Source organism: Trichosurus vulpecula, chromosome 4 (assembly GCF_011100635.1).
Source record: "Trichosurus vulpecula isolate mTriVul1 chromosome 4, mTriVul1.pri, whole genome shotgun sequence".
Lineage (NCBI taxonomy): Eukaryota > Metazoa > Chordata > Mammalia > Diprotodontia > Phalangeridae > Trichosurus > Trichosurus vulpecula.
In genome coordinates this window covers 149,960,182-149,986,073 of record NC_050576.1, presented here as the reverse complement: position 1 = coordinate 149,986,073, position 25,892 = coordinate 149,960,182, and the positions used below count along the sequence as shown (strand labels likewise).

General features: G+C 37.8%; 1 protein-coding gene across 1 annotated transcript in view; it reads right to left on the bottom strand.

Annotated features, from left to right (window-relative positions):
• PCNX2 (pecanex 2) overlaps positions 1–25,892 on the bottom strand; it is a 348,308-nt gene that overhangs the window by 91,876 nt on the left and 230,540 nt on the right. The window contains exons 22-23 of the mRNA XM_036756504.1: positions 23,667–23,775; positions 16,528–16,657 (exon numbers count right to left, since the gene is read on the bottom strand). Coding sequence (XP_036612399.1) covers positions 16,528–16,657; positions 23,667–23,775 — 239 coding nt within the window. The remainder of the gene's footprint in view (positions 1–16,527; positions 16,658–23,666; positions 23,776–25,892) is intronic.

Below are 25,892 nucleotides of genomic sequence, written 5' to 3'. Positions count from 1 at the left end.
GTGCCCCCCATATATAAATATATATATATATATATATATAGCTGCCTCCATCCTTGAATGAATAAATTAAAAAGCATGTATTTACTATGTACTAAGCAATGAGGTAAGTGATGTAGATACAAGTGCAAAAAAGCAAAGCCAGGCCTTGTCTTCAAGGACCTTAAATTCTAATGGAAGAAACAATAAACATTGGGGGATGGTGGCCAGAGAGTGGCACTTTGGATACCAGGATGGTGAGTGAATCCATAAGGAAACAGATTGACATGGTGCATCCAGGAATAATTCCAGAGTTGATTAGATGACTGTTCATGGTTCTTGAAACTGGAGAATGGGGGAGGGAAGAGGATGGGAATTCCTCTAGCGTGTGGTCTCTACTGTGAGTGGTAAAGATTGGTGAGGAAGTTGTTGAGGAAGTGGCAAACTGCTTGCTATCTTAATGAAATTCCTTTTCTCCTCCCTTTCAAATGTTTCTCTTAATACTGATTTAAGCCATACTTGATCTTAATGAAAATGATGACACAAAGGGAGACCACCCAGTGTGTTTTACCCAACACTTGAGGACTAGAATAGTTTTATGATATTTGATGTGGGAAGTTCATGTAAATTTTTCTCTTAAAAATGATTCAAAGTAAGCAATAAAATATTTTAAAATGTCATTTCTGACCTCTTATTCAGAACACATCCAGGTCCATTACGAGGTAACTTAAAGAGCATGTCTGAAGAATATGCTGTGCCCCTTTCTGTCTGTTTCAGGTAATTACTAAATTTTGCTGATTAATCCCTGGCTTCATTTATTAGGTTTAAAAATGACACACTATGTCATCTAAGTATAATCTTCAGCATCTTCTCAAGAAAGAAAAAAATTATGACTCCATCATCTTATCTGACTTGCTGATTGGAATTTTTTGGTATGTTATCTTAGTTATGTCTCTCTCTCTCTCTCTCTCTCTCTCTCTCTCTCTCTCTCTGTATATATATATATATATATATATACATATATATGTATATATATATATATATACATATATATATAAATACAAGGTCCTCCCCTTGTATTTGTCCAAAACCACCCCTCTATAAGCTTGGATTCATAGTTATAACTATGGAATCAGAGCCTTGGAAGGGATCATGAAGGTTGTCTAACTTCTACTCATTGGTTCTAGTTCTGTCCTCTGGAGTAGCACGACCCAAGTTTATTCCTTCTTCTCAATTATAGCTCTTCAGATATTCAAACATAACATTAAGTCTTCTTCTTTCCCTAAGGCTAAACATCTCAAATTTCCTTCAATAAACGTTCATGTGAGAGGGTTTCCAAATCTCTCACAATATTCTTTTTTCCCTCTTCTAATTTTACTCTAGTTTGTCAGAGTTCCTTGAGTCCAGATTTGAGCACAATATTTCAGAGGTGGTCTGATCAGAACAGAGTCCAATAAGTTACTTCTGTGATGGTGATGCTATACTTTTGCTAATGCTGGCTAAAATTGGGATAGATTTCTTAGTGGCTACATCATAGTCAGCTCATATAAAGCTTATGAAAATGAAAATTGCCAGATAATTTAAAAAATATTTGCTTTTAAGATCCCAAATATCCCCTGTACAAGTACAATTTATTTTTTAATGTAAATGCAGGATTTTTTCCAAGCCTATCCCCATTAAATTTCAATCATTGATTTAGGTCGAGCCTGCTGAGGTTGTTTTAATCTTAATTCAGTCCTCTCTTGTATTGGCCATATCTTCTAATTTCGTATTATCTGCAAATCAAAGCAGTATAAAATCTATTACTCCATCCAAGTCATTGATAAAAGTGTCAAGAGCATATTCTACCTTTATTATGAGTTCCTACACAACAGGAACAATATCTTCCTCTACCTATTTCACAACTCCCATGAAGATCAGTTATGTAGTTATGTAAAGGGTGTTGAGCTTCTCTGAATATATATTTTCCCAGTGACACTGTGGGACCATGGAACAACACAATATCTGAAGAATTACCCTTTCAGGTTATCCAAAGGGCAATGGAAATACATGTGACATGTGCTATTTGGATGTAACATGAAAGTAGGGACTGTATCTTTTCTGTCTTTCTATCACAGGCTCTAATACAGTGACTGACCCAAAGTAGGGGCTTGATAAAAGCTTGTTAATTGGGCAGAATCCACTTGACTGACATGAGACATCTTCATCCTCCAACATCTCTATCCTGAACCTCACCAACCCAAATCCCTTGCCAACAGCACACCCTCAGGATCCGTGGGCGGCGTTGCCATCAGTTCTATAGTATAGTCTCCTAACTTCTCCTGAATGTGAGCTCTCTGAAAAGAGGGATTGTCTCAGTTTTCTATTTGTATGATTTAGACTTAGTAGAGTTCTTAGCAAATAGCAAAAGCTTAATAACTGCTTTCCCATTCCAATGCAGTGAGCTTCATAGAACTTCATAGAGCAAATCCCCTTAATAAAAGAATTTGTTTTGTAAAACTTGGACTCAGTCAAAAGGTTGCACCCAAGCACCTAGAAGGCCACATGTGGCCTCAAGGCCACGTGTTCCCCACCCCTGGTGTAGATGATAATGCAGCTGAAAAAGCACTGGACTTGGGTCCAAAGATCCAGGCTGAAATCCTGGTTCTAATATTTAATTTCAGGTATTTGGGGGCAAGTCATAATTTTTCTAAGCTTTAATATTTAATAGGAATAATAATCCTTGCACTATCTCCCCGCACACCTTATTGTTGGGAGGAAAATGATTTGCAAGCTGCAAAACTGTATCTAAGAATAAGGTATAATTATGAAATAATAAATGAGGTATTATTATGAAAGCTTGACCAACAGAAGGGTGGTACACCTGAAGACGTGGAATTGCAGTACAGGAACATGGGCACCAAAGAGGAAGGAAAGAAGAATGCAAAGCACATAGGCCTGGGAAAAGAGGAAAAGAGAATGGATATAGTTATAAGGTAACTGGTGATTTAATTAGAAAATCCTTGGAGACATTTCACTAGTTTAGTTACAATGTATAGTTATCCCCTAGAGACCTGCAAAAACCGATACAGGCCTTGGACTAGAAAGCAAGGCGCACAGTGACAAAAGAGTAGAATTGAAAAGTAAAGAGGAGAGCCAGGAGAAAGGATTGTAAATGAAATCCCCAGATTTCTGGTGGCAGTTTATTATAGCCCATTAACTGCTGCAAATGAGAATGTCTTTCACAGGCCCTTTCCAAGCAAGGAAGTAACCAGGAAAAAAGTTACAAGAATACAGTGTACTATCCTGCTGCTCACATGTAGCAAAAATATAAGATGATAATGAGATACAAAACTTGCAGACATTGGAGTAGTGATGCTAGAAATCATTAGTATTTGCAACCTGAGAAAGCAAAAGCAAGATATAGAACAGGTTTCAAAGAAACCGGAAACACTTTGGAATAAGCCAAATGAAATTTCCTGCTTCCACTAACTCCCGGCCTCTTACATCCCCTCCAATAACTCCCAGCCTCCATCCATCTCTCTTCTAATCCTTTAAACAGATGCATGACATGATTCTCCCGTCTGATACTGTAACAGTAGGTGACAGCAGATCGTGGTTCTGGGTATTGTATTATGATTTTTTCCCCCAAAAAAGAACTGGAGGAAAACTCAAATGGTACAGGGATATCAGAGAGAGCCAATAAACACGAAAGCAATGAAGCTTTGACAACCCCTTCTCTATACTACAGCTCATGTGCAAAAGCACATGTACACATACCAATATACATGCATCAACATATACACATACCAACACAACAAACCCCAATACCTTAGAGGATGACCCTCATTAGATCTCCTCCCACACTTCATATGGCATTATCAGACTGTAATTAGATAAGATGCAAAAACCAAAATGCATCCTGTCTTTGGAGTACCTAATCTAAGGAAAAGAAAACCCATAATTTGGAAATAAAATATCATATGAAAAGGTAGTTAATCTAGAGGTGAGCTAAAATAACCACAGCAAGTCATGATTCATATCCTTTTGGGGTGTTCTGATGAAGCCCTATGAAGCACCCTGGTTGTTCCTTTTCTCTATTTCTCTGTAAGCTTCCCAGATTATCCAGTATATATGTGTTAATCTAAAAATCTTTCACCTGAGAAAGATTGATTGCTAGTTGTCCTGAACAGAAGACAATTAATTCAATTTCACTGCGGATTCTCTACAAAAGACTTTTGCACATTCCTTTTCTATATATTTGAAAGTATTAAGAAGTATTACTAGCACTACTTCTATTACACTGTCTCTTTTAAAAAAAGTTTTATTAATCTTTTTGTTTTTAACATCACTGGTGCTTACCAATGACATTGCCCCATATATCTCTCCTTTGTGAAAAAGCAAAACGAATCGACACGTTGGGCACGTCTGAAAACGTATGCCTTACTCTATACCTCTGCTGCAGCACTCACCATCTATTTACTGAAGTCATTATTGCTCACTGCAGCGATTAGATGTCAGTTTTCTTTCATATTGTTCTTGTCATCTTGTAACCTGTCTTCTGGTTCTGCCCACTCTACTCTGCATCAGTTCAAATAAGTTTTTCCAAGTTTCTTCATTCTTCATATTTGCCGTTTCTTAAAGTCCAACCAAACTTTGTTAATCGATGGATACATATTTTATATTTGGTCCTTAGCTACTATAAAAATGATGCTATAGTTTTATATATGTATGTGTATGTGCATATGTATGTGTGTATGCATGTATTATATATGTACATATGTGAATATATAAGCATTTGTATCTTTATCTCCATCTACATATTGTTGGTATCACTAGGTCAGAGATATGTTCAGTTTAGTGCCATCTGGGGGGTAGAATTCCAAACTATTTTCATGAACAGTTGGACCAATTTGTAGCTAAATTAACAGTCAGTACATTAGTATGCATATCTTCCCACATCTGCTACAACATTTGCCATTTTTGTATTTTTGTCGTCTTTGCTATTCTTCTGGTTGTGATGCGCTGTAAAACATCAGAGTTATTTTAATTTGCATTTCTCTTATTGTTAATTATTCATTTATTTTGTATATATTTTGCTCATATTTGCATTTTGTATGTACTTATATGTATACATATGCCTAGTTCAGTAGAATATAACCTTCTTGAAGACTGGGAGTATTTCATTTTAGTTTCTGTGTCTCCAGTGCCTAGCATGGTGCTGGCACATGGAAGATGCTTAGTAGATGCTCATTGATTTATAGATTGAAAAGGCAGCTCATGGCTCACATCCTACTGATTTTGGCAGAGGATTAACATATTTGTAGCCTAAGGACAGCATATAACTACTGTGGATGAAGGACTGTACTCCCCTTTCACTGTAGCACAATAATTTTGTGCCAATTTGTATAACTTCTTTCTGTTCAGAGTTTCTCAGCATATGGTTCTTTTCCTGTTAGGAACTTGAATTTTTAAAGAAAGGAATTAGGAGCCCAGGGAATGTTTTGAGTGGAGGGCAATGCCATTTGAAGGGAAGCCTTTCAGTCAGTCAACAGATAAATATTTGAGGGCTTACCATACATTATGCATTGTGCAAAATTCTGGGGATACAAAGAAAATTAAAAATAAGTCTGCTCTCAAGGAGGTCACAATCTAATGGGGGAGACAACATTCAAACCACTAAGTTCAAAGAAGCTATATACAGGATAAAAGGGAAGTAATAAATAGTAATTAACAATAATTAAGAGAAATTGGGAAAGGTTTCATGTAGAAGGTAAGATTTTAGTTAGAGCCTAAAGGAAGCCAGGAGATACAGGTAAAGACCAAGAGCATTCCAAGCATGGTGAACAGACTCTGAAAATGCTGGGGGTTGAGAGATGTAGAGTCCTGTTTAAGGAGTGGCAAGGACAGCATCCCTGTATTGCAGTGAGATGTAGGCATAAGAATACCAGAAAGGTAGGGGGAAGGCCAGATTATGTGCAAAACAGAACATTTTATATTTGATCCTGGAGATGATAGGGAACTTCTAGACTTCACTGAGTGAGAGTGACATGGGTAGACCTGTGCTGTAGGAAGTAATCTTACTTTGGCAGCTGAAAAATGGTGAAGAATGGACTAGAGAGGAGAGAGATGTGTGGCGGGCATATCCACCAGCAGGCTACCACAACAGCACAAGCATGAAGTGATGAGGGCTTGTACTAGGGTGGTGGCAAGGTCAGAGGAGATAAAGAGGTATATGTAAAACATCTTAAGAAGGTAAAATTGACAAGCTTTGGCAACAGAATAGATATGGGGGGTAAGAGAGAGTTAGGAGTAAAGGATGACACTTAGGTTCTGAGCCTAGATGACTGGGAAGGATTGTGGTGCCCTTGACAGTAATAAGGAAGTCTGGAAGAGGGGAGAGTTTGCAGGGAAAGATAATGAGTTCAGTTTTGGACATGTTGAATTTGAAATTTTTACAGGACATCCAGCTCAAGAAATATAATAGGCAGCTGGAAATGTGAAACTGGAGGTCTGGGTTGGATAAGTAGGTTTGAGAATCATCAGCATAGAATAAATTGATAGAGATAATTGAATATGTGAGAGCTGACAAGATCACCAAGTGAAATAGTATAAAGGAGAATAGAAAAGGGTCTAGTACAGAGACCTGTAGGACACTCATGGTTAGAGAATATCACCTGAATAAAGAGCCATCAAAAGATAATGAGAAGTAATGTTCATGGAGGTAATAGGAGAAGCAGGAGAGAATGGTGTCATGGAAAATGGAAAGAAGATCTTATCAAGAAGAGGGTGATCGATAGTGACAGAGGCTATACAGAAGTCATTGATTGGTTGATTTAGAATGTTCATGGTTGTTGATAGTATTTCTCATTTGGAAAGAAAATGCTTTTTCAAGTCCTTTCATATTTTGTAGACTAGTTCTTGTTTTTGTATCATTTCCCTACATATTTTAGATACAAGAACTTTATCAGAGATATTTGCTGCAAAGATATTTTTTTTCCTGATTAAGGACTTCTCATTCTAGTTGTATTGATTTTGTTTGTGCAAAGTATTTTCAATTGTATACAATCAAAATCATTTGTTTAATTTTCTGTGATCACTTCTATTCTTTGTTTAGTTAAGTATTTATAACATGACTAATTTGAAAATATGTTTAATACGAATGTATATGTAGAACCTATATCAGATGGCATGCCATCTTGGGGAAGGGGCAGGGAGGTGGAGAAAATTTAAAGCTTATGGAATTGATTGTTAAAAACTAAAAATAAATTAATTTTAAAAAGAAAAGAAAAAAAATAAAAAAATAAAAAAAAGAATTTAGCACTAGTCACAGAGGTGTAAGGTGCTTCCTTCTGTATTCCTCTAATATATTTATGATTTTTTGTTTATGTTTAGGCCATGTATTCATTTAAGGTTTAATGTATTATATATTATAATACTAAAACTCATTTCTGTCAGACTGTTTTCCAGTTTTTCCATAAGTTTCATTGAATAGTGAAATCTTTACCCAAGTGATTGCTATCCTTAGGTCTATCATCAGACCACTATGATTCCTTTCTTGCTTACCTATTCTATTTAATTTTTCTATTTTTAACTAGTACCAAAAAAGTTTTGATCAGGGCTACTACATAGGTGGAATAATGAGCCCACCAATTTATTTTTTATCTCCTCTGACTGGATTTTGTAATACCCAGAAAAGTTGATAATTTCATGGGCTTATTTTATATGTTGCTACTTACTGAACTTAGCATTTATTTAATTTAATTTTTCTATTGCATCTCTAGAATTCTCTAAGTAAACCATCACATCATCTGCAAGATCATTTTTTTATATTCTTTGTGTATGCATTCCACTTCAATTTAATTTAAAGCAAAGTTGCACTGGTATAGCTGGTATTTGTAGAACCTTGAAAATAATAGCAATGTCAAGAAATATTCTTATTTTCCCTTTCATTTTACTTATAGTAAAAAAGCTTCTATTTCTTGGTTTTATATAAATATTACCATATTAAAACATTACAGTCCTTATTCTAATATGGAATATTAACACATGATATAACACTATAATAAAAAGAAAATTTCTGCTTATTCTTTTGTTTTAATCTTTTTTTTAGCATAAGTGAGTGCTGTATTTTGCCAAAGGCTTTTTATGTTACATAATTTTTGTCATTTTTGTTTATGGTAAATTGTGTTATAGTTTTTTCAATGTCGTACCATCCTTGCATTTCTGGTATGAATACAAATATATATTATTCTATAATTTTGCATGAATATTTATCAATGATTGGTAATACAGCTTCTATCTTTATTTTGAAAAAAATTCTATGAAACAGAGGAATAAATGGACTCTTTTAATATGAAAAAAGCTATCTACCTAAAACTAAAAACTAGCATTATATGAAATGGAGAAGCTTTCCAAATAAATATAGGAGTAAAAGAAAAGCCGCCCCTCTTCCCTACTCTTATTTAACCTAGTTATATAAATACTAGCAATTAAACTAAGACAGGAGAAATAAATTAAAGGCTTATAGAAAGTAAAGAGGAGAGAACATTCTGTTTGTTGATGCACATGACGTCTTATTTAGAGAATCCTAAAAACTTAGAAAAAATACTGAGACCATCAATGACTTCAATAAGATGGCAGAATAAATAAAAATCCACAAAAATCAAAAATATTATTATAGAGCAAAAGAAAAACCCAAGGAGAAATAATAGAAAGGCAAGTCACATTCAAAATAACTACAAAATAAAATGCATCAAATATCTGCTACTCATACTACCAAGGCATTCTCAAGACCTGTATAGATAAGACAATAAAATGTTCGTGGAAAACATCAAACATGACTTCAGTAAATTGAAGGATATTCAGTGCTCACGGCTGGAATGAATAATCATAATAAATAGATCAGCATGACCTAAATTACAAGTCTCTATGCCTTGCTCTGTCCTGGGATTCCTAGGTGAGGTGCAAAGCTGGAACTCCAATGGTTAATGGAACATCAATCCTGGGCTAGGCCTTTTCTTGGGTCAGGCTCTGACTACTCCTGTTTTGGATAGGGTCACTGAAACCCAAGCCCCTCTCCTGATATAGTTCTCAACTGGTTGGAAGAAGTAGGGATTAAGGTCTCCTGGATGGGAACCTGGTAGACATCTTATTCTCTGTATTTTGCCTTCACACACAGTTAGTTTATGATGGGGCTGTGAAAAGGAGGAGAGAGCCCTTAGTTCTGGCTCAGATTCACGGCTTATATCATGATCCTTTATCGCCGTGGCTTTTTTTTGGGATAAGGATTACTTTGCTGGAATTTCTTTTTGGGTTCGTTTATTCTCTTCTTCGCTTGTCCCTGTTTTCCATTATTCCTAAAGTAGAACTTGGAAAAATTGGAGCTTTTCCCATCACCATCTTCACAGCCCTGTTGTGTTGCCCAGAAGAATGATTTTCAGAGTTCCACGAAGTCCTCTAAAATGATTTTTTCCTAAGGTAGTTTAAAATTAAGCTATTGTGGATGTTCCTTCTCTATTGTTTGGCTTCACACATTTTATTAATATTTTAGTGAAGAAAGCAAAATAAAAGGATGCTTAAGTAAGAAAGGCAGAGAGGTGGTGCAGTGGATAGAATGCAGGGCCTGGAATCAAGCAGACTCATCTTCCTGAGTTCAAATCTGGCCTCAGACACTTATTAGCTGTGTGACCCTGGGAAAGTCATTTATCTCTTCTGCCTTAGTCTCCTCTTCTGTCACATGAGCTGGAGAAGCAAATGGCAAGCCTCTTTACTATTTTTTGCCAAGAAAACCCCAAATGGGTTCATGAAGATTCAGAAATTACTAAAAATGACTGAAGTGAGAAGTAAAGACTACTTGGGTATCAGGAATTATTACAGCCTAGGTATGGCACTGTCTTCTGCCAGTGGATGAAGATGTGTGAGATCATAGAGCTAAAGCTGGAAGAAACCACAGAAGACACACAACCACTCCTTCATTTTACAGATGAGGAAACTGAGGACCAGAGGGATTAAATGAGTAACTCAAGGCCACATGGCTAGCAAGTTGTAGACATTGGATTTGAATCCAGGTTGTCTAATTGCAAACTCATCACTATTTTCACGGTTCTGCTGTTCCACAGTGGTTAAATATGTTGGAATACAAAAATTATTCATTCCTTTGATTGTGATATTATCTCAGCTTGGAGTTTTCTTGCCATTGACAATATCATTATAGAGGGCTCCTCTTAATATAGTGTCATTGGGACATCATGGATTAATAATGTTTGACATATGATGACAGGAATGAATGTCTGGAACAGCTGCTTTCAAGCAAAGAAACACTATAAATGACTTGTGTTTTATGTTAACATAAACCTTCCAGTGGGAGGAGCATGAAAACACAGACCTCTTAACTTATCTTTGACTTATGGGATAGATAATGGGCACATTGTTAAGTATCAGAGCTTTCCAAAATGCAGACATGTCAACCGTCCAAAGAAGAACAGGATTTCCATGTGCTATCACAGCCACCGTGGCTAATGGGGCCAAAAAAAAATAAGCTCTGGACCTGGTCGCCTACTATCATAGACACATGAGCTACTAATTATCCCTTTGAGCTAAGGTCTTGTTAAAACTGGCTCATCAAGTTGTTTTTTCCTTCCCCAGAATTTCTGCTCATTCTAACAACGCTTAGGACGCTCTAGTAATCATGGACCATCAGAATGATTTTTTTTTAGGTTGCCGAACTCTATCTATTTCTTCTTTCTCACCTTTCCCTGTTTACGTGCCTAGCACTTTCAGTTGCTGTATTGGAATATGGCTGGGAAAAAGGCAAGGTGGCAGAGTGTAGGATACTGGGCTTCAATTATAGAACCACAGAATATTAGATGTGGGTTCAAAAGCAAGTTTGAGCTTATTCTCTTAATTGAAAAACAGGGATCATACCAACTCCCTACTTTTCCTGTTACAATGATACAAAGAAATAATATGTATATGAAAGGTATCTTTTAAATGTCACAGTGTCAAATATATAAGATTTTAAGAGATAGTTTGAGAGGATCTGATCTCAACACATTCAAAACACCAAATCCAGACAATTTATTTCCCTTGGCTCTGTTCCCTGAAAGAAATGACAAATATCATAACAGTAGTTCATATAAATATAAGATAGAGGAGTTATGGCTGAACAATAGTCCATGTGAAAAAGATCTGGAAGTTTTATGGGGATGTGCTGGAACTATCTCTTACTGGCTCTCAAGACTGATAGTTGAATTTTTGGTAGGAGTATTTATACTTTGGAAATCACCAAGTGGTAAAAATCAGGGCTTGATTTATTGTGTGGTTGATTATCTAGACCACAGGTATCAAACACTCAGCCCAAAGGATGTATGTAATACGCAACATTCCCAAGTGTGGCCTGACCCAGATTAAAATGTAACTGAAAAATATTTAATAGAATAAATCAAAATGCAAGAAAACACACAAAATAATATCTAGTTTTCTAAATCAATACATGGTCTGCATATGTATAGTTTAGTGGCCCCTTTTGACTTGAGTTTGATACCATTCATCTAGATTTTTAAAAAGTGATAGTTAGAATGGTAATAATGAAGATTCAACTTTAAAATATAGCATGCATTTTTGGAGAGCCAGTTGTTAAACATTTACTAACACAGTACTGTTTTAATGGATTGTATACTTAGTAAGGGAAAGCTAGGTGGCATAGTGGCTAGAGTGCTGAGCCACTATGAGGAAAACTCATCTTCCTGAGTTCAAATCTGGCCCCAGACACTTGTAAAGTATGACCTGTACAAGTCACTTAACCCTATTTGCCTCAGTTTCTTCATCTATAGAATGAGCTGGTGAAGGAAATGACAAACCACTCTAGTGCTTTGACAAGAAAAATCCAAATGGGATCACAAAGAGTGGGACACATCTTAAGAGACTGAACAAATACATAGTGAGAGCCAAGACTACTAATCAATAGCCCTAAAGAAACACTAATAAAATAACAGAGGCATGGTGCCAAAGAGATTGTCTCCTGATCACAGCACATCTTGAGGACTGTTTTAAGGGCATCTGAAGAAGAGGCATTGACAAACTGGCCCATATCCATTGATGGGCAATCGTGCTATTGAGGAAATCAGAAATCACACCAATTTGAACATCGGTCAATGCTTAAGGATGCTTAGCTTGGAGAATAAAGAAGTTGAAGCACGTTCAAGCATTATGAGGCTGTCATTTGAATCAGAGTTTGTCTTATTCTACTTGACTCCCAAGGGCAGGCCAGCTACAATAGGTGAAAGTTTGTGAGAAGCAGACTTGGGCTTGATAAAGAGAAAAACAAAAAACAAATAAGCAAAAAAAATCCAAAACCCAAAACTCCTTAACAATTAGAACTTCCCAGAAGTAGAAGCAGAGGCCTTGAGGGATAATGAGTTATCTTGGACTGATGTTCATCAAGAAGAGGGAAGATTGACAGTGATGGAGGATGTCACAGGAAGGATTCCTATTCAGGTCTAGGTTGGAATATGTAACCTCTGAGAGCCCTTAGAACTTTGAGATTCTGTGAGAATTTAAAGGACCTTACAGTATTTCTTTTGGTCTAACCCTGAGAAAACTTAAGGGATTGGTCCAAAGTCATGCCCACAGAAAGGAGTAGAAAGCTGGGATTCAAATACCAAATCTTTCTTTTCTTTTTTTTCCTCTTGTAACTTAAAAAAATTGTGTACTTGACAAATATCAACAAACAAGAAAATTTCCCTATGCAAAAAGATGATTATTGATGAAACCATGAATCTCTAAGTACGACTTGTTTGTAAAGTGCATATTAAATTTGATACGATAGTAACAGCAGTATCCTTCTTGTCTGTGTCCCCTTCTGAATCTCCTACTTTTTTCTGTGTATTTTAAAAATGCTTCATTAATGCTCTTCACTTTCTTTCCTTCTTTATATGTATCATTATCACTACCCCCCACCTCCACTGCACCCTTCAACTCACGAAAAATAAATACAAAATAAAAGCCCCTATAAAGATAGGTATAACCATGCCAAACAAAGGTACATATTGGACATGTCTGAAAATATATGCCTCATTCTGAACCTCTAGTCCATCACCTCTTTCCAAGAGGTGGGAAGCGTGCTTCATCATTTTTCTGGAGTTGTAATCAGTCTTTACACGGATCAGAGTCCTAAAGCCTTTTGAAGCTTCCTCCCTCTCTCTTACAATATATCCATCCCATTCACATGCATGGTGATGATTATTAATTGTGTGTTTCCTTCTATCTTATACTCTTTTTACTTTTATCTCTCTTTGCCCTTCTTTACAAAGAAGAAGGAGATGGTAAAAGAGAAATGTCAGGGATAAGGTTCCACATTCCCCTCTTTCCCCCACCATGTAATATAATATAATAAGGACAAGGGCATGAGGAAGTTTTAAATGTCTGTTACTTTGATCCCTCATAAGGTATGACCTCTTTGAGTCATGAAAAAACTAATTTGATTGGCTAACCAAGGAAGCTGGCCATGCCTCTGGGAAGGTTTACATAGGGGAGGAATTTCAGCAGTAACTCAATCTGACAGAGAAGCAATCAAGCTTTGGGAGTTTCCAGGCTCAGGAGCACAAAGAGGAGGTAGACTCTTATAACCATACTAGAGGGCAACAAGAGGTGGGAGAAGTGAAGCTACACTCTTCTCCTTACTTTTGACCATGGCATCAGAAAAACTGGACTAATAGGAGACAAGAATATCTAACCAAGAGCAGAGACAAAGACAGAGGACACATGAACATAGAAAGGTGCATGAGGAAAGCCACCCGATGGTGGAAGCAGCCTTAAAGTACGTAACCCCTTGAACCTGAAAAGAATTCTGGCTATGGACTCAGGAAAGGACCTCTAATAACCAGGAGTTGGGAATTTATCCTTTGATCCCACAGGTTCTCTCCAAGTTTGCCTCATTGTTAATACACCCTAAATTTAATTCCACTCATACCCTGGACTCTGTGTACTCATGTGAGACTATGAATCAGGCTTTGGAGGGAAAATATTGTGTACCATCTGTTCCTATTATACCACCTCAGTAAATACTTTGCTTAGAGGTAACTGGTGTTACTGGCTGATAATCACTGGGAAGTACAGCAGTGACAGGTAACCTGGGAAAGATTATTTCATAAGTCAGATTTTTGTGTCATTAGCTATCGTAGAGGTTTATTTAGAATAATTATTTCTTGGTTTATCTATATTCACTTTCACATGCCATTTGCCTGGATGGGCAGGGCCTGTTTTGTCCTGCCCCTTATGTAGTCTGAATGCCATTGTAGTCTGCGATTAGGCACCACCCTCTGATGGAAGCCATGATCTCAGTTCCTCTCTTGGTGACCCAAAGAAGATATGGGCTTCGGGCTTTTCCAGTCTCCTTATGCTTGTACAACCCCTAATCAGGAGTTGATTCTGCTCCCTACTATGACCCTAACAGATTACAATCAGATATTGGGATTATTCTGGGCTCAGACTTTTTACAAGGGATCCTAGAACATGTATCTAGACATTGAGTTAGATCTGTCTCCTGCTGTGGCTGCAAGTGTTCTGAAGCATTCCTTGTCCTACCATCTTGAATATGTCTCCCATTGTAACTCTGATAGGTCAGGGCCAAGATTGCACTGGCTTCAGACTCTAGTACCATAGCTCATGATAACTTCTGTCTTTTCTAGCACATCCTTACTTAGAGGACCCACATGTTTCAGATCTTATGAGAGGATAGGATTCATTCCATTCTGGATCAGTTACTCCACAAGTATTTATTAAATGCTTATTATGTGCCAGGTACAATAATAAGTCCAGAGGATACAAAACAACAGCAAAAAACATGATTCCTGTCTTCAAGAAGCTCATATTATAACAAGGGAGACAACATGCAAAAAGACTGTACATTGAAGACATATAAAGAGTAAATGGAAGGTGCTCTCAGAAGAAAGGAACTAATTGTGGGGGCTCAGAATATCTGCGGACTTTTGGTCAATTACCAAAACTTGTGCTGCCTTCTGCCTTCCTTGTGACAACCCCCCTCCAAGGGCTTGTAGGGTTCTGGCTGTCTTCTTGCGCACTGGATGGAAGGGCTGACTGATGCTTCTCTTTTGTCTTCTTCATCATTGCCATGTCTGGTGCCCTTTTAGATATTTGTTGGAGTGTATATGGGAAAGTTGGGCTCCTTTATGATTTTCCATCCTAACCAGAAGTTTTCAGTGCTCTTTTTATAAGATATGACATCATCATTATTATTAAATAGCAAACACAAAATTCCTGTTGTGCTCCCTATGTTAAGTGCAGCATAAGATATTCTCTTCCAAGATAAATCTATCTCCTGCAAAGAGGTGCTCTATTTCAGTGTAGGAAGTCCGTATATGTTTATGTGGAGGCAGAGGAGATGTTATGGCATTTAAAAAGTTTTGAGATACATTATTTCTGGGTATTTTAATCATTTTATTAATAATGCCAGTATTTTAATAAAAGGATGGTCAGTTGACCATTTGTCTCTTAGATCAAAGACAATCATGGCGGGGGTGGGGGGAGGAGGGGGAGGTAGTGTCAGGGGGGGTCATAGCTTGTATGTTCTTTTGGAAGAGGAGTATTCAAAACAATGGCAATCAACTCTGGTTTGGTTAATGATTAATGAGAGAATGAATATTACAATGAGGAGCTGGACCTGGACTTTGATTATGTCATCCACTTCTAAGTCCCACCCCACCCCCCCACCCCCAGCCAAGGGTAATCTATTCAAAGAATGTATGCCCCATCCAAGGCTGAGCAGAACACAATGACTGCCCCACCTGGGTGGGGACTAGATAGAGGAGGTGAGTTCAACCTTCAAAGACTGATGTCTTGAAATGAAGATTAAGAAAAGGGGGAAATCTGAATCTCCCCAATAATCATTTCTCTCATATCCTTCACCTTTTCAGAAGAGATACATAAATATAAATCTACCAAGAAAGAATTATTCTAAACGGACACCTAGGACAGCTAATGACACAAAAAGCTGACTGATGAGAACCTCTCCCAGGCCACCTGTCAATATTTGGCAATAAGAGTTCCTAATTGCTTCAACACTGAAGAAACATAAAACTACATCAGCACATTGAAGCCTCATGAATTCCAATACATTTAGTTACTCTAACAGAATATACAGGGGTTCATAACCCTTATAAAAGAAGCTAAACAATACCGTTGGGCAAAAACACCGACTTGAAAAAAAATACATCAATGGACAAGTTGTTGGCTACGTCCCACATCAGCAAGCATCGTGAAACCAGAAAGACTCCTCAGTCACAAAGAGAAAATAGCCATCATTAGACAATTTTCTTCATGTATGAGGGGTTGAGCTAGGGAAGCCCCTGATCAATTCGACAAGTTCACCAATCAAATTGATAAAATTACAGGGTAGAGATGTTTGTTTGGAGGCCTCTGAAGGTTACTTCCCCATGTAGTAGTTAATGAGTCAGTCAATAAGCATTTATCAAGCACCTCCTATATGCCAGGCACAATATTAAGTACTAGCAGTATTAAAAGAGGCAGAAAAATAGCATATGAAGGTCTTACTTGTAGTTCTTCTCCCAAAACTTGACAGGTCTGGCATAGGAAGTGATGAAAATGACGCTCCCCAGGAATGGACTCAACGGAGTTGAAAAGATGGAAGTAGCAACAGTTTGGAAGAAAAGCATGGCAGAGTCTGAAGATGTCAAGTTAAGGTAAAAAGAAATTATTTCATTACTTTTCTATTAAACTTTCCTTTGGGTAAGTTCTGACCTGCAATCTCCCCACTACCTCCTCAAATACTTCCCAACTCAAGGGAGGAAAAAGAAAAAAGAAAGAAAGACATAAACAAATCCTTTTTCTAAATATTTATGCAGATAGGGATATAAAACTTTCAGTAGTACCCTGCTAATTCTCATTTCCCTGACATGTAAGACCAATAATTCTTATAAAAATCCCAAGTCTCACTCTGCTTCTCAGCAAAGATTTAGAATCTGAGGACTGAAAAGAAGTTATATCTTATTACCAAGGCATCATCAGTTTCACAAAATATACTCTGATACATTTACTAAAGTACGAAGGAGCATTATAAATAATTAAAAGTAAATTATACTTTTCAAAATAAATGAACACCATTGTCTTGTAGTGTCAGTATCCTTGTTTAAAAATAGATTTTTTTCCATTAGTATTATTGGTATAATATTCATTATTTAGTTTTTTCAAGTTCCAATGACTCCATTCAGAGTCTTAATATAATCAGGCCTGTTTTATTGGTCAGGAATTCATGTATTCTAAGTAGTGGTATGGGGTAGCTAGGTGCCACAGTGAATAGAATGCTGGGCCTGGAGTCAGGAAGACTCATCTTTCTGAGTTTAAATCTGGCCTCAGACACTTACTAGCTCTGTGATCCTGGGCATGTCATTTAACCCTGTTTGCCTCAATTTCCTCATCTGTAAAATGAACTGGAGAAGGAAATGGCAAACCACTCCAGTATCTTTGCCAAGAAAATTCCAAACAGGTTCATGAAGAATTGGACATGACTGAAACATCTGAACAACAAGAAGTCATGGTAGGCTGATAAATATTTAACAAACATCTCTCTAGGTGAAAAAAGTACGCATATCATGATTTTAAGTTTAACATGACTTATTAAAATTTTCTTTATCACTTTTTTAATTTTATATCATTAACAAAACCGTACAAATCAAGCTGTTTTGTGGCATTTTCAGATTTCCAAGGTGTAAATGCTCACACTGAAAATTTAACAATCTGCTCTCACAAGCCTCTAAAAGATGGTCCCAGAATACCTCTGACTCTAACTCACAACATTTCATCTGTTTTGTTAATTTCAGCACTAAGGTTCTTCACAGCTACTGGTTTATTATTGTTATTCAGAGATGCTCAATCAGGAACTTGAAAAGAGCAGAACTTTACCATAGCCGTTGAGATCTTTAACATGTGGGCAGAAGCAACTTTGGTGTAGTGGATGGAGAGTCAGCTTTGGAGCTAGAAAGCACTGAGTGCAAATTTTGCCTCTAATACACACTTACTGTGGGACAGTGGGAAAATCATTTATTTAACCTCTCCAGGTTTTGGGATTTCTCCATACCAATGAAACTATAGTTTTGAGGGTACCTGAGGAAAAACCAAAAGTATTTCCTGGGCCCCATTTCATCTCAAATTGACCTGACTTTGCTCACCACTCTCACTATAGCTTTATCTCTTGTTGTCCCTGCCTGTACCCCTTTGACCAGTCACTGTCCAAGTGGCAGATATAGTGCTAGAAAGATCAAAAGGTGAAAAGAATGTTGAGTGGGACAGAAGGCAGTGGGCTTGTAATCACAAGGAGCAGATGTCCCAGAGAACACCAAATTATTTAAATCCTTATAAATCCAAGATGATCACCTATCCTCTTAGGCAATTAGAGTGCAAAAGATTCTACAGTGGAATCTAGAGTGGATTTCTGGAAGTAGAAGGCTGCCATGTTCTCTCTTTAAACTGACTTAGATTTCAGGGTCTTTTAATGAATGTTCCCAGATTTCACTGGCATAGGATATGTGGCCAAAGGTTGCTTCATATGTCTCTGGAAAACAAGATATGAGTGTGCCACCACCAACACCACCATCACCAGCAGCAGGTATCAAATCTTTTCCCACATATTCTATGTTCCAGTTGGGCAACACAGCTTGCTCCTTCCTTCCTTCCTTCCTTCCTTCCTTCCTTCCTTCCTTCCTTCCTTCCTTCCTTCCTTCCTTCCTTCCTTCTTCTCCCTCTCCCTCCTCTCCCTCCTCTCCCGTTCACATAGGGAATCATACCATTAACTGTGGGAACTCTGACTAAAGGAATATAAATCTGAAACCAAGCAAAATATCTTTGGATTTACAAGCTAAATTTCCTTCTTAAGGACCATACCTTAAACCCAACTCACTCTGGCTCTCAAAGATTGGCCAACAATAGGTCCCAGCCTAAGCCCAATGGGTTATTATTTGGGCCCTAATGGCTCACAGTGAATGTAAATAGCAGTTGTTTCTGTTTTGGCCAGAATCCCTGAGAGTCTTCCCCTCCCAGATTGATTTTTTTTGACTAGGTAAAAGAGGCCATTCTTTGTCTCATTTCTTACCTAGCCTTAATCACTGAATGGGATTTGCCTCAGTAAAACTGAGACCTGGGAAAGATCTTAGCTTAAAAAGGCCAAAGTCTCCCATTGCATCCTGGCCATCTCCAGTCATCCTGATCTACATCTTGCCACTGGACCCAGATGGCTCCAGAGGAGAAAGTGCAGCTGGTGACTTTTCGCAGCCCTCCCTCACTTAAATCCAATTCACTTGCAGGTCATAACATCGCCTTCCTGATGTCATGGTCCTTTTCCAGGACAAAGGACAAATAACAACAATGTAGTTATAGACTTGAGGGCCATCTCATCCATTATTTTTCTCCTGCTTTGGCTGCTTGCCTTAATTATTCCAAATGGATGAATATTTATTCTATTTCTGAACATCTCGAGGTAATCAAATTCCATAGCCTCTCTTGATAATCCTGTTCTAGTGCTGAATCACTCCATGATCAGGAAGTTTTCTTCTATATTAGCTAAGTACCTTATAGCGTTATTTAAATCTATTTTTTTTCCTTGATGAGTAATCTTAATCTTTTCTGCAATCTCCTTTTATGCTGCTCCAGTCAGTTATGAGGTCACTCCTCAGATTTCTCTTCATTTGCTCCGTCTTTCAAGATGTGGAAAAGCTGAGGATATCAGAGCAACTTCCCCAAAGAAGCACCTAATCACTTATGGCTCTTATCTGGGATAGGGGGGTTGTGCAGTGCCAAGAAGGGACTACAGAGAAAAGAGGGTAGAGTTCAAGTATAATGGTGATGGATGGGACAAGGAACTTAGGTGAAAGCTAGACCAAAGCAAGGAGGGGCTGGATGAGGTGTCATAAAAAGCAGTCCTACAGCCCCCCAGAATGTAGAAACCATTAAATGCGCTTGTTCCCTCATTCAAAGATGATGGTTTATGTATAATTAATATATTACAATTATAATTATATAATTAATTATCCAGGAATTAAGTCTAGAAGTAAAAAGAAGGCAATACTTAACTACTAATGATGTAACAAAGTTCAGCATGGCAATAAAAAAATAAAACTCAGGTCATATATATACAGAAAACTTAACAGGATATATATATATATATATATATATATATATATACACACACACACACATATATATATACATACATATATACACATATATAAATACATATAGTAGTCTTTTTTTAGTTTCACTGTTGAAAGAAAGGTTGAACTCATAGTATAGCTTCTTGGTTAAGACTCCTATGTTGCTTAGGAGGGAACAATAAAGAAATACAAAATTCTCTGTGTAAGTATTAAAGAACATAGTCATGACCCCCATAGTGTAGCTAGGAAATGAGAATTCCTTCAAAGAGATGCAGGCTCTTCAAAATCACCTTTTAGTTTGTCTTGGTAAGAGGTAAGTCTACAGATATGGACATCTTTGAAAAATTGCAGATCCAAGTGATAGACATTTAAAATTGAAATGGCAGTGGGGTATGGGGAAGTAGTTAGGGAGAACAAGAAAAATCACTGTTATAGAACAGGCTTTCATTAGAAACCCAACCTCACATTCAAAGCAGTAAGGTGACTCTCTTAATATAAATATTTAACAGAGACAACCCTGCAAGTTCCTACAGTTATTAAAAGAGAATGGTTTTGTATGGTGCCTCCACACATTGAAAGGCTGAGCATGTTCATCTCCCTTTGGAGGTTAAAAGTTCAGGAGTTGATGGAGAGAGGCAGTGTGTTAGTGGGGAACACGGCAATTTATAAACAGTACAGTAATGGCCTGAGAGTCCGTGTTCGGTATATTGCTCCCCAAATTGAAGAAATGAGTCCCTTCTCTTTGGTAAGATCATGTGCCCAGTCTCCCTAAAGAGAGTGATGAAATGACTAGCATTTCAAAAACAGTCACTATCTGTAGATGACATTTGAGAATCCAACAGCTTACATCTAGTTAGCTCAACATAACATAAAAATTCTTGCTATGTGAAATACGGTGGAAGACTCCGGGGAGCAAGTTTCTGTCCTGACCCATGCTTGGGCAGGGGGCCCTCTGTGGTTAATTTGTGGGAGTAACATGAGAGAGGATTTCCTACAGGCTGAAGTTCAAGTACTGTACTCAGAATTTGCACAGTAAATTCTAAAGCATGACATTTTAATAGGGTAGAGGAAACAGATGTCGCTAATTGGTCATTGTATTTTTAGAGGACAAAGCATAGCGATGGAATGAGTGTTTTAAAATAGAATTACCCAATGCCTAATAAAACGTACATCTCTGATGTATTCAATTACTTACTCTCCATAAGCACAAAAGACCTTGGGCTTAAATGTATGCTGCATGCATTCCAGTAGAGGGTTACTTGTGTTCTTTATTGAAGGGGGAGAATTAAATGCAAAACTTTATACTAATGTGCTAAGGGTTGAAAACTGAACATGGAGGCTGGGCAGGTAATTCAAAATTAAGGTTCCCAGAATGATCCTCAACTTAGCTGTCTAGCCACATCCAGTAATTAGTATTACTGAACTCACTTAGAATGTCTTAACATCAATAGAAAAGGCTGTGTATGTACAAGAGGCCAAAATTATGGGGAAAGTGGGAGCCATAACTTTGAGTTTTAAATGCACAGTGCAAATTCCCTACCATAAATATGCATTAATGTCATGATTTGCATTTAATAAACACACTTTAAATTCGAGATACTGAACCTCATACACATTTAAAATATAGCTCTATAAATCACCTCATTTGCTCACCTTTCTATCTTCCCTTTGGAGGGATCTGCTTAGAGAAATTAAAGCTCTTTGGAAGCCACAAAATGAATGCACTAGAAGGGAAAATACAGAATCTACATGTTTGCAATTTCTTTTTCTCCCCCTTTGTCAGCTTTTTCTGCCAAATAACCTTGAAAAAGTTGTGGTTTTTTTTAAATATCAATCGGAGGTCTAAAAATAGGTCCATGAAACAATACACATTGTGAGACTGGCTCCTGTTATGGTTTGTGATACACATGACATCGTAGAAAAGCATTTTCCTCCAAATGATGACTGCCTAGAATATATTATCACTTAGTGATTACCCAGAGTATGCTTCCATCAGTGTGTACAAAGTTCAGATCATGGAGCTTTCTTTACTCTGAACACTCACACAGGGCTCATTAAAATGACTAGCAGGGTACTGTGTAGCACCTTGATTCATTAAAAATGCTATCAAATTGAACCAATAGCACAGATGTGTGAACAGTGTTGTCCAAAAGAACATATTAACTGGGAGAAGAAATCCTTAGAGAGAAAACAAAGTTTCAGAGCAAACTCAAGTACATCTTTCATTTGATTAAAGAAGACCCAGTTAACAATCTAAATCAAAGTAGGCTATTTAGAAATGGAGAAAACTCAAATATTTAAGGAAAAATAAACAAGCTAAAGTTAGTAGAAGATCATAGATATTGAGGGGAAAGTTACACAATCTCTCAGCACCAGCCTGTTCATTTTATAGACAAGATAACTGAAGGCCCCAGAGATGTTACATGATTTGCCCAGAGTCACACGGCTAGCAAGTAGCCAAGCTAAGATTGGAACCCAGGTCCTCAGACTCCAAATCCGCCACCTTTTGCATTGAACCACTCTAGAAGGGTTAAGCAAGGACAAAATTTAATGAGGTCAAGTGGCAACTGGCTAGAGACATCTACAATAAAATAAAAAGATGCTCTTTTTAGTCTTAAAAATAACTGAATAAAGATTGCTCCTTAATCCGTGGTTTCATTGGCATAGAGAACTCCTGGTGTAGAAATTCCTTCTGTCAATGAACATTAGTAACTTTGAAATTCATAGTCTTGAAGAGCTGACTGGGGCACTAAAATATTAAGTGACTTTACCATAGTCAGATTAGCAAATCGGTGTCAGTGACAGAAGGTCTTGAACATGCATCTTCATGCCTCTAAGACTAGCCTTCTTTACTATGCCTCACTTTCTCTTATGCTATGTTATAACGCAATATTGAATAACCTATGGGAATATTTTTCTTTTCTTTTTTTCTCCCAAGGTTTTTAAAATGTTTTAAAAAAAATTTTAAGATTCAGTTTTTTTTTATTTTGAGTTCCAGATTCTCTCACTTCCTTTGGTTTCTCCCCCACCCATTGAGAAACAAACAATAGAATATCTATTATGCATATGAAGTTGTGCAAAACAAATTTCCATCTTAACCATGTATACCAGTATTTTTCAAGTTTGCCACCAAGTATTAATAAAAGTGGGATGATTTATGTTACTTAATGTTTCTTAACTAAGATAGTTGGGCCAGGAATAAAATGCCAAATCATTGATTTCAACTTATAGACTAAGACATCTCAATGCAGCTCCTGAGTATGTGAAATGAAAATACTATGGTGGGATGGAGGCAAGAGAATACCTCCTAAGCAAGCATTAAGAATGTAGAATGGTTTGAAACCAAGCAATATCTTTAAGGCCAAGCAATGTGGCAAGAATCCACTGCGTCGTTGTCGTCCCCTCCCCCTGCCAATGTCCTCATTAAAAATGGCATCGAATCCTTTACAACTTCTTGGTGGATGGAGTTTGGTGAGAGCGGTACCCTTTCAATTCCATGAGGGAGGCTGACAGGAGCGAAAAGGATACGGGGTATTGCAAAGAGCTGAGCAAACACATGAAAGGACGAACCCCAAGCAAGCTGCCAGGGAGCCACGTAGGTCATGACAAACTGTAACTTTTGAAGCAAGTCTCCAAGCTGAAAACAAAGGAAGAAAAAGAAGCCCATCAATACCAGTAATGAGACAATAACAAATGGTTGGTAGAAACATTACTATGATTTCAAATAAGTCAATCCAACAATTAATAAGCAATTATTAAGTACCCACTGTGTGCCAGGCATATAGATGGCAGGGCAGCTAGGTGATACAGTGGACACAGCACTGAGTATGGAGTCAGGAAGACCTGAGTTCAAATCCAGCCTCAGATACTAACTAGCTGTGGGGCTGTGTGGCAAGTCGCTTAACTCTGTTTGCCTCAGTTTCCTTATCTGTAAAATGAGCTGGAGAAGGACATGACAAACCACTCCAGCACCAAGAAAACCCCCAAATAGGGGCACATTTTCAGTCATGGACATAACTGAAAATGACCAAAATGTGCTAGGCATTATGGAGGCACTGGAGATACAAAGGCAAAAGCAAAAATACTCCCTGCCCTCAATGATTTTAAGACGATACCTGTATTTAACCACTTTGTGGGTGTATATGTATTTTTTAACCACATTTAGTGAATTATTTTTAACTATGCATTAGTTATATTTATGAAACTATGTTTTATAAGGGCAGCTAGGTGGCACATTGGATAGAGTGTCAGGCCTGGAGTCAGGGAGAGCTGAGTTCAAATCCAGCCTCAGACACTTACTAGCTGTGTGACCCTGGGCAAGTCACTTACCCCATTGCTTCAATTTCCTCATCTATAAAATGAGCCGGAGAAGGAAATGGCAAACCACTCCAGTATCTTTGCCAAGAAAACCCCAAATGGGGTCACTAAGAGTGGGACATCACAACTATGCTTTCTAAGTGCCCATCGCCTCTGTTAGAATGTAAGTTCATCCCAATCAGAGATTTCTTTGTACTTGTTGAACTACCCCAGTGCTTGGCTTATAGTTAAGTGTTTATTTAATACTTCTTGATACATATACAGGTAATACAAAATGGGTACAAGGTGAAGGGAGGACAGGAAGGGATTAGTAATGGGGGGAACCAGGAAAGGCCTCATGTGGGAGATGGCCCTTGAGCTTAGCCTTGAAGGAAATTAGGGATTTGGGGAGATGGAGAAGAGGAAGAAGAATGAGCAATTCATTGTTAGTGAGGTGCAATAAAATGATGACCTTCGTCCCTGCTGGGTCTTACCTCACTCCTTCCTTTCTCCTTTCTCTTGTACTTGATTTGATTATTTAATGACAGTTTGAAATAGGATGATAGACTGATCAGGATCACCCCTACCTCATATAAGACTTGTTCCCATGCTTGCCACAAGCCCCAGCTCTGCCATATCTCTCTGCTGCTATGGGGCAGGGGAGGGGGAGCAGTCGCAGCTGGTGAACAGACGTTTCTGGAGGCAGAACTTCCTCCTTTCAAATGAAGCCTTTTAGAGCTAAATCCATATGCAACTTAATCATCACAGAAGCTGTTGAGATTTCTGTGTGTTAATTTCCTTTCATAACTCCAGCTGCTCTTGCCAAGGAAACCAAAACCCAGACCACTGAGTCACGAATTGCAAAGTATTTTAGAAAACCAGGGTAGAACATGGGAGGTGTGATATTTGCTGGGCAAGCCAACACAAAGGAGGAAAAAAAAAACAGGTGAGAGGGAGAAAGAGGAGGAGAAATGGGGCCAAGAATGGATAACTTTGTAGAGAATCTGACCGAATCCCTACCAGATGCTCGGTGGTACAGGCTGGAACATTTAGCATAAAGTCTGTCACAGGAGAGTAACAGAGCAGTGAAGGATGCTGGTTGTTGAGACCTGCTTTGTAGTAATGGATTATCAACCCAGAATGGGAAACTATACTCTTGTCACTTCTGTCTACAGTCAGAAGCTTCGCAGGCTCTGTTCATTAATGATAGGAAAGGTAAATGACAGGTTGTGTTTTCATTCACAGATTTGCTGGTATATGAGAAAACAAAATACCACTTATGAAAAAAAAACCTTGAAAATTTCATTTGCTTCTGCCACATACCACAGTAAGCTTTCAGTAACCATGGCTGTGCATAGGATGTTGACTGGATAGCTCCCCTACCATAGATACTTATAACAATGAAAGTACCTCAGGCAGTGGGAAATAGGACCAATGAAGAAATATTCAAAAAATAAG